The following is an 8,865-nucleotide window of genomic DNA, read 5'->3' as shown; positions in this document are numbered from 1 at the left end:
CCAGGGGCGGGACTGAGGGCGCGCGGCGGGCGGGCAGCGGCGCCGGCATGACGGCCTCAGCGCCTCCTCCCGTTGGGCTTCCCCCAAACCTCGCGACAGCGGGGCGGGACCCACCGCGCCGTCCCAGCAACGCCGGCTCGCGAGCTCTCGCGAGATTTCCATGAGCCCGAGGGGCGTGGTGCTGGCTCCGCCCTGCTGTGGAAATGCCGCGGCAAAAGCGGCGCTGTGGGGGACTTCGAGCTCAGCCCGGCCTCCCGCTACCATGCGCGCCGTGCTGCTGCTCCTGCTGCTGCTCGTGGCGTCGCGCTGTCGGGCGCCGCATTGCCCCGCCCGGTTCACGCGCCGCGGCCACTACACCGTGGCGGGGCTGTTCCAGATCCACGTTGCGCCCGCCGCCGCGGCCCGGCCCGAGGTGCAGCAGTGCGACAGGTGCGTGGCGGCGGGGCCGGCCCCGTGCTCGCGGGCGGGAGGCGGAGCACGGCTCGCCGAGCCCGAGGGGCTGCGGTGGGGCCGCGGGGCTCAGGGAAGCCGCCAGCAGTGCGGAGCCGGTGTCTCTAGCTGGGCGGCTCGCCGCCGCCTTTCAGCCGTGACACGGCTCGCTAAGGTCCCGCCACAGACTTGCGCCTTGGTTTTCCCTTTGCCTCGTTCATACCGCCCCTTCCCATCTGCTCGCTGCCCCGCAGTCCTGCTGCCCGCCTCTGTCCCTCGGTGAGAGCGGCCGTCCCAGACTCGTGCTGCGGTACGTGGGGGCCGTGTCGGGAAGCCCCACAAGTGACAGCTCCCTGATGCTGTGCTGAGGGACTCCCATGGATATGGTGTTTGCTGTGCAGTCAGAGCAGGGTAGCAAATGTGCTCCATGGGAAATTGTCCACCGGATGATGCCAAGGGTGATAGTGAGGATCTGATTAACAGGCAAGAGCTGACTTTTGCACTGTGGAGCAGTGTACAAAAGGAGCCTATGTTGTTTGTGCTGCTAGTCCAGCTTTCTTCCCTTGTAGTAAAAGTTAGGAGTCATTATAAACACATCACGTTGTCAGTGCACTTTACAAACAAGGAACCAAGCAGCCAGCATACAGATGTGTAGAAACAGAGAGATGTTCTGCCTATGGCAGTCAGAGTGCCTGCACTGAAGCCTGTTCAGACTCCAGTCTCCCTGCCTCCCAGGACTCAGTGCGTCAGTTTGACCACAGTACTGTGCAAGGCACTGCCCAAGCACTCTAGTGATTTGACTCCCACCAAGCTGATCCATGAAGTAATCCCCTCTCAGATGCCCCCTTCAGTGCTGTCTGTGTTTCTGCAGAGTTGACACTTTGAGCAGCCATGACTACCAACTTTTCCGAACCATGCGATTTACCATTGAAGAGATAAACAATTCCAGCAGCCTCCTCCCCAACATCACTTTGGGCTACGAGATCTATGATGCATGCTCAGAGTCTGCCAACATGTATGCAACACTGGGTGTCCTCGCCCAGAACATGCGGCGCCGTGTGGAGATGATCAGCAACTTTTCACACTACCAGCCCAGGGCTCTGGCTGTGATTGGGCCACACAGCAGCGGTTTTGCCCTCACATCTGCAGCTATACTGAGCATTTTCCTCATGCCAGAGGTAACTAGAGCTTCTCTGGAGTAGTGCCAGATGTATTGTAAAGAGGGACAGTAGCCCTGGGGTGATTATTTGGTTAATAATGATGACTGCAGGGAGTAGCTGTAGTTGAGAGGAAGCAGTTGGACAATAAGAGCTCTGTGCAGACAAGGCAAACCCTACATTCTTTTGCAACAGCTGGGACTAAAGCTCAGTTGCACTCCCAGCCCTAGCACTACAGGCTTGTGCAAATCCTGCAGACAGGGATGCTTTCTGAAAGTATCTGTGGTGACAGTGCTGAGTGGCACAGCCAGCCCTTCCACGGCCCAAATACCTGTTCTTACCCCACCAGGGCTAACGCTGCTCAAGTGAGTTCCTCCTCAAGACACTGCTGAGTAGCAACCTGCTTTGCCCTGCTTGGTACCACCACTAGGTGCCAGTCCCTTTTATCGCCCTGACTGTTGCAGCTCAGTGAAAGCAATAACTCCTTCCTGTTTCCCTTCAACAGATTAGTTACGAAGCCTCCACAGAGATACTGAGCTTGAAGCATACCTACCCCTCATTTCTACGTACCATCCCCAGCGACAGTGTCCAGGTGGAAGCCATGGTGTTTTTAATGGAGGATTTCAGGTGGAACTGGGTTGCCATGGTTGGCAGTGATACTGACTATGGTAGGAAGGGGATGCAGACCTTGTACAAGGCAATGACTAAGCGTGACATCTGTGTTGCCTACCGAGGACTCATCCCTGCAAACAAGAATGCCAGCAGCCTAGAACTGAAGAAGATGGTTAGAGATATTGTAGGCACCAAAGTCAACGTCACAATCATCTTCTCTGACAGACGCAGTGCCAGGGTCTTCTTTGAAGTAGTAGTTCAGGAGAATGTGACAGGAAAAGTCTGGGTGGGTACGGAGAACTGGTTGCTAGCCCCACTGGTCTCAGATGTCCCTGGCATCTACCAGGTTGGTACAGTGATTGGAATGTCAGTCAAGGATGGCCAGTTTGCAGGAATGCGGGCCAGTGAAAATACCCAGCCAGCTGCATGTGCCTCTGATCTGGGGGCTAAGTGGTGGGATACTGGGAGCAATAATCACCTTAACATCAGTGATACTGGCCCAAGCTGCAATCAGCTATGCACACAGTGCCACTTGCTCCCTCCTACGTCTGACCCTCGGGCTATGAAGTCCTCCTACAATGTGTACTCAGCAGTGTATGCTGTGGCTCATGGCCTGCACAGCCTACTGGGCTGCAACTCGGGAGCATGCCGCAAGGACGAAGTCTACCCTTGGCAGGTGAGTGCAAAACTAAACTTGCCCTCTTCCCCCTGTCCACACTGGGGTGTGAAGCTTCACTCTGGCAAGCCTCTGTAAAGCCTAGCTCACAACAGGCACGACTGCTATGCAGACAGACAAGGGGCTGGAAAAAAGAGGGAACATAGGGCTGTGGACGCATCAGAGGAGAGAAGATGAACTCATGTGGTTCTCAGATCTGCAAGCCAGGCAGTTGACAATAAGATTTGTGTGCAGATCAAGTTTTAGCCACAAAACAATTCCAGCAGTACTTGCTAAAGGGTCCTACTCTTCCCTGGAAAGATGCAAAAGAGATGAAGGGGGCTCCAGTGACCAGGGTACTAATGTGGGAGACATTAGCCAAATCCTTAACCATCAACACTACCTAAAGCTCATTCAAAATCAGTAGTTCTTAGCTGCCAGACTTGCCCTGACCTGAAGGCATCTTGTGCCATAACAAGGGACTCTTCTTTCTGCTTCTTTGTATGCAGCTCCTGCAAAAAATCAAGCAAGTGAATTTCAGCCTGCACAAGAACTGGGTATACTTTGATGACAACGGGGATCCCATAACTGGCTATGACCTTATCATGTGGAAGTGGACTGGCTCAGCCTGGTCTTTTGATACCATTGGATCTTTCAGTCGCAACCCCAACAGGCTGAGCATTGATTGGGACAGAATTGTATGGCACACTGAGGACAATCAGGTGCCCAGAGCATGGAGAGGGGGGCAGGGTACTGGTACTGAAGAGTATTTCTTGTCATTCAGAATTAGTTCTTGGAAGATGGCTTTGGAGAACAGGTCCCTGGGAGGTTGGGGGTGGGTGGCAAAAGAGAGGCTTGGCCTCACTTCTGCTATTATGGTTCGCTAGTTTCACACCTTCCAGTCACAGCTGTATTCCCCAGGCTGGCAACTGGTTCCTGCCCACAGTAGGTGGGGCTGTTCAGGCTGCTGGCAGGCATTCAGTTCCTTGTAGGTCTGATGTTTGCTGGGCTCCCACCTAGGTTCCTGCCTCCATATGTTCCAAGCCTTGTGAAAGAGGAGAGAAGAGGACACAAGTGGGGATTCACCGCTGCTGCTTCGACTGTGAGGCCTGCCCAGCAGGAACTTTCCTCAACAGGAGTGGTCAGTACAGCCCCAAGCAGCTTGTCCTACTCTGCCCCAACTACCCCCACCCCTCCAATCTAGCATGGTGTGTGCCTGGCTTCCTACTCATCTGCTCCTCTTCCATGCTTACTCTAGCTCCTGTGTTCTTCAAAGTCCTTAAGTTTGCTTTTGCTCTTCTCTGTCCAGAATCCTCTTCTTCCTCCTCATTCCCTCTTCCTCCTCTTGCTGTCCCAGTAACCAGGCTTTAAGATGCAAATATGCCAAGTACAGGTTGTTCTCTGGCTTCCCCACTTGCATAGTCCTTCCGAAGGGCTGCTGTGGTATGCAAAACTCAGCTTTGCTCCAGCACATTCTTGGGGGGCTATAAATCTTGTGGTTTGATGCAGCCAAATGAACAGGTGAGATTAAGCCTATGAGATGCTCTTCTCCTTCCTGCTCATGGTGAGGTTGGGGAAGGGAAGGCTTATTCAGCAGCTGCTGCCTGCTCCACATCCTATGGGAGGAAGAACCTGCCCAGAGTTGTCTTTGTCTCCAGGGAGAATGGAGCAGCCCCAGATGGCAGCAAAGTGCTGATGCAGAGTTCAGTTGGTGGTTGCTCTGGGACAGCAGGAGTGGTATGGAAATACTTCTGTCCCGGGGGGCCTTATGCTGGCTGCAGGACAGTCTGCCTAGTGAGCCAGCTGCACAAACAAGCCCAAAGCAAGAAACATCTTTGGCCCCTTTGTTCTGCACTCAGAAAAAGCAAGCAGGCGTGCTCTTTCCCCAAGGGCTCAAGGCCCAGGCAATGGGGAGGCAGCAGTGAAAATTATCTAGTGCCTGCCCAGATAATTGCCCTGCACCTAGAGAGCAGCTGCTGCAGATGTATTCCAGGCTCTGGGGCTCTTGCACTGCTGAAACCTTGAAGTGCCTTCCCTATCCCAGGAAAGAATCACTGCAGTGCTCAGTGAAATGCCAGAGCCAGGACACTAGCTGGAAGCCACAGGGCCTATAAGCCCCATTTCCCAACTAGGTCCCCAGGAGCTGTGCCTGGCTGAGGTGGGCTCTTGCAGAAAGAGCTGCAAAGACCAGAGCATTTCCTTTCACTTGCCTCAACTGTCTTTGCACAGGACTAGCCAGGTCACTTGAGTTGCTGCTACTGTCCCAAGGCTTTAGGGTCTGTTACCTTTCTGACTGGTTCCCTGAACTGTCTCCTGGAGGCTGTGCACACAGAACCCATGGCACTGAGGACCCCAAGGCATTCTCGTGTCACCCAAGGACCCCAAGCACCTTCTCTGTGCTGCAGGACAGCTGCTGCATTACTCCCCAGAAGCAGCTGCATCTCACTGATGGGTGGTACACTGTTCACTAAGCACCAGATCCTTTTATGTGAGGTGTTCTAGTAAGGTAGGGTGTAACTGGCTTACTGGGTTTCTGAAATTCATCAGTTCTTCTATGGATTTCCTTTCTCTACAGACCTCTACACATGCCAGTCCTGTAAGAAAAGTCAGTGGGCCCCAGTGCATAGTGAAACCTGCTTTGAGCGGCATATTGAGTTCCTGTCCTGGGCTGAGCCTGTTTCCTGGGCACTGCTGACAGCCATCACCCTCTTGATGCTGCTCCTGATGAGCACAGCCATCATCTTTGCACTGAACACCACCACACCTGTGGTCAAATCTGCTGGTGGCAAGATGTGCTTCCTCATGCTTGGTGCTCTGGCCTGTGCCAGCAGCAGCCTCTACTGCCACTTTGGCAAACCCAGCTGGCTAACATGCCAGCTGCGCCTGCCAGTATTCTCCATCAGCTTCTCCATCTGCCTTTCTTGCATGGCTGTCCGTTCTTTCCAGATAGTCTGCATCTTCAAGCTGGCTGCCAAGTGGCCTGCCCTCTATGAGACTTGGATGAGACACAATGGGCCCAACCTGTTCATTGGAGCTAGCACAGCTGTCCAAGTGATGTTGAGCCTGGCTTTGCTTGTGACCAACCCCTCAGTACCTCACAAGGACTATGAGAGGGTTGCAGAAGTCATCCTTTTTGAATGCTCCCAGGAGAACTCTGTGCTTGTCATGTTCGCAGTGTTCTACAATGTGCTGCTCAGTGTCTGTTGCTTTGTCTTCAGCTACATGGGGACAGACCTGCCTAAGAACTATAGCGAAGCCAAATGCATCACCTTCAGCCTGCTCATCTATTTCACCTGCTCCATTTCCTACTTCACCACCTACAGCATCTACCAGGGCAAGTACCTGGTGGCCATGAATATGCTCTCCCTGTTATGCACCCTTGCTGGGGTCTTTGGAGGCTACTTCCTCCCCAAAGGCTACATCATCCTCTTCCGAGCTGATCTCAACACCACTGAGTACTTCCAGATGGCTATCCAGAGCTACACCACCAGGAGGAGCTCAGCCTGAGCTGGAGAAGAGGGGATGGAAACCCTAGGGTTGTACCTCCCACAGCAGCCCTGCTTTTGGCCTCTGAGGCCTCCAGACCTCTCACTTCCTTGGCATGATGGGGAGGGCATGACTCAGAAGCTAGTACAGCAAGCTAAACTCAGCTCTGCAGCTTCTTTCTACCCTGACCACAGCAACTGACCTGCCAGCCTGGGAGGTGAGAGGGGCTGGAAGAAGGCAGGGGATGGTTACTGCAGGGAATGCTCTGTGTTTCAAGAAGTAGCTACTCTGAGAACAGCAAGACCAGGGCTGATCAATGTACTCCCAGCTTTGTTATTCATGCTGTCAAAGCCCCATGGCACCTTCTTGGATAGAGCACATGTTGCCCATCATGGTCCTTCACCTGCCCATTAGGCTTAGTTCCTGCAAATCAGAAGCTTGGCCCCTTCCTGAAGCCATGTACAGGAATTTGGCAAGGCTCCAAGGTACAAGTAGCTGCAGTTTGGTGGGAAGAATGTGGGAAGGAGTATGGGTGCAGAGCACCTGGGCTAGCCCAGCCAGGGGAAAAAATGCTCTTCCCCACGTTGGTCTTTGCTTCTCCCCAACATACAAGATGCTCCCAAGCCTACCCTGAAATTACTGTACCAGCTTCATGACTGCATCATCTCTCACCCTGTGCTTGCTGAGCCACAAGGTCACATGTCAACCAGTGCTGTTTGCAGCTTAGCTCTCATCAGGCTTGTCCTTTCCAGCATTTCATGGAGTACCCTTCTCCTTTGCATAGGTTTCTTATGGCCACAGGGTGGCAGCACTGCCCACAAGTTGCCTGGCTTTGGTCTTGCAGGCCACAAGCTGTGGAGACAACAGCAGGCGTAGTCTTTCTGTGTAAGAGAACAGGAGTGACAGGGTAATGCTCCACTGCAAATAGGGCAATGGAGAAGCATAGCTGGAGGGTACTGATACTGTGACCTGGCTATTAAATACTCATGCCCCAGGAGACAGAGCTTCTCTTCCTTTTTGTCTCTACTTAGTGGAAGGAATGACTGGAGCGGGAGGTCCCTTCAGGCTGGAACAAGAGGCCAGTGTCCTGTGGAAGTGAGCAGGGTGAGGTTTGGAAAGCAGATAGACTTTTTTAGGTCAGCAGGAGCTCTAAACCCAGAGCAGCTGAGAGGCTCTTTAGGAGGTTGGCTGGTTGGTCCAGCTTGCCAGGATGCTGTGACCATGGGCCTTGTCAGTTCCAGGTGGGCAGAGAAAGGGTGCAGTGATGGGCTAACCTAGGATAAGTCCCTAAGGCCCCACAACAGTGACAGGAGTTCAGGGATACTGTTGCTCAGCATCAGGCCCAGAGGCATACCGCAGCCCATTTATTCCTGCAGGACACTGAGCAAGTAAAGCTGTTTCACTCTTACTCCCTGACAAACCAGTCAGTCCTCTGTTACACATCCAGAAATTAAACTTTTATTTTTAAGCTGCAGGTACACAGTGGAAGACAACACCCAAGTGTCTCCCCCCAACACCTACACACAGCACCTAAAGAGCCAACCCCAGTCACTCAAGTTCCCCTAACCTCACCCAACACTTTATGTCTAGGGAGGTAGAAGAGTCTTTCCCAGGCTCCAAGCTAAGGTTCTCAAGGCTTGTTTGATTTGTATGGGAGGCTAAGAAGAACTAGGTTTCTCTCTCTCAGGGGTCCTCCAAGGATAGTCAGAGACAAAGTGCTGGCTGCCACGTATACAGGAGTCTCTTTCCAGGCCAGAACTCCAGTGATAGTCACTGGGGATGGAACTTTCATGTGCAGAGGTGCAAGGAGCTTGGCCCCAGGTGAAGAGGGGCAGAGCCTCTTTCTTGTCCTGTGGCACAGGTCTAGGCAGCACCATCTTAACTGGAAGTCTGCATTCTCAGCAGTTTGTTTGCTGCACAGTATTCAGGGACACTTAAGCAGCAGTGTCAAACACAGCCACTCCCGGGGGAAGGACTCTCTGAACAGGTCAGAGATCTCCAACCTTTCCCCTGCCTCAGTGACATGACCTCCTTGCATTGCTGGGGCATGGACATTATGCTGCTGGAGAATCTGACGGGGAACTGAGCACCATGAGACCTATTGTTCTGGGATGCAGAGGCATGCACCTGGCTTATGCCAGCTGCCCTGGCTAAGTCCCGCCCCAGTGCTGCACACCTCCCTGCTGCCTGTTCTGGGGATGGACAATGGGCAACTGATACTGGATTTCCCCATTGGAAGAGCTAGACATGTGACCACCAATGGACACTCACCCAGCCCATGGGGGCATGGTGTCAGGATCCTGCTGATGCACCCAGAAGGCCTTTCTTCTCTAGTCTGAGAGGAGCCTGCTGTCCCAGAGGTCTTCGTGCAGCAGTCTCTGGAGCTCTTGCCGATCCATCCCCAGCTCAGTTTCTCCCTATTGGAATTCTTCACCTCCTATGGCAACAGAAACACCAGTCAGGAACTGCATCAGTACCTTGGGTCATCAGCCTACTTGCTGTATTCCCCACGATAGCATGCCTCTT

The 8,865-nt window shown here is 53.4% G+C and overlaps 2 protein-coding genes across 2 annotated transcripts in view; one reads left to right on the top strand and one right to left on the bottom strand.

The window, feature by feature from the left end:
- Window positions 1–264, bottom strand: part of NOL9 (nucleolar protein 9) — an 11,314-nt gene extending 11,050 nt beyond the window's left edge. Inside the window, exon 1 of the mRNA XM_019541693.1 lies at window positions 115–264. Within this exon, the coding sequence (XP_019397238.1) occupies window positions 115–264 (150 nt within the window). The remainder of the gene's footprint in view (window positions 1–114) is intronic.
- TAS1R1 (taste 1 receptor member 1) lies at window positions 251–7,211 on the top strand. The gene is made up of 6 exons (XM_019541159.1): window positions 251–429; window positions 1,301–1,607; window positions 2,092–2,874; window positions 3,363–3,575; window positions 3,874–3,994; window positions 5,429–7,211. The coding sequence occupies exons 1-6, from the start codon at window positions 263–265 to the stop codon at window positions 6,358–6,360; spliced, it is 2,523 nt and encodes an 840-aa protein (XP_019396704.1). The 5' UTR covers window positions 251–262; the 3' UTR covers window positions 6,361–7,211.
- The last annotated feature ends 1,654 nt before the right edge of the window (window positions 7,212–8,865 follow it).

The sequence above is a fragment of the Crocodylus porosus genome, unplaced genomic scaffold, assembly GCF_001723895.1.
Source record: "Crocodylus porosus isolate Cpor-Errol unplaced genomic scaffold, CroPor_comp1, whole genome shotgun sequence".
Classification (NCBI taxonomy): Eukaryota; Metazoa; Chordata; order Crocodylia; family Crocodylidae; genus Crocodylus; species Crocodylus porosus.
This window is presented reverse-complemented; position numbering and strand designations above follow the sequence as displayed.

Bases quoted from the DNA above. Each gene is read 5' to 3' on its own strand.
- TAS1R1 (XM_019541159.1), top strand. From the start codon at position 263: ATGCGCGCCGTGCTGCTGCTCCTGCTGCTGCTCGTGGCGTCGCGCTGT. The intron at 430-1,300 runs GTGCGTGGCGGC...GTGTTTCTGCAG, and splicing joins GAGGTGCAGCAGTGCGACAG to AGTTGACACTTTGAGCAGCC. The intron at 3,995-5,428 runs GTCAGTACAGCC...CTTTCTCTACAG, and splicing joins AACTTTCCTCAACAGGAGTG to ACCTCTACACATGCCAGTCC.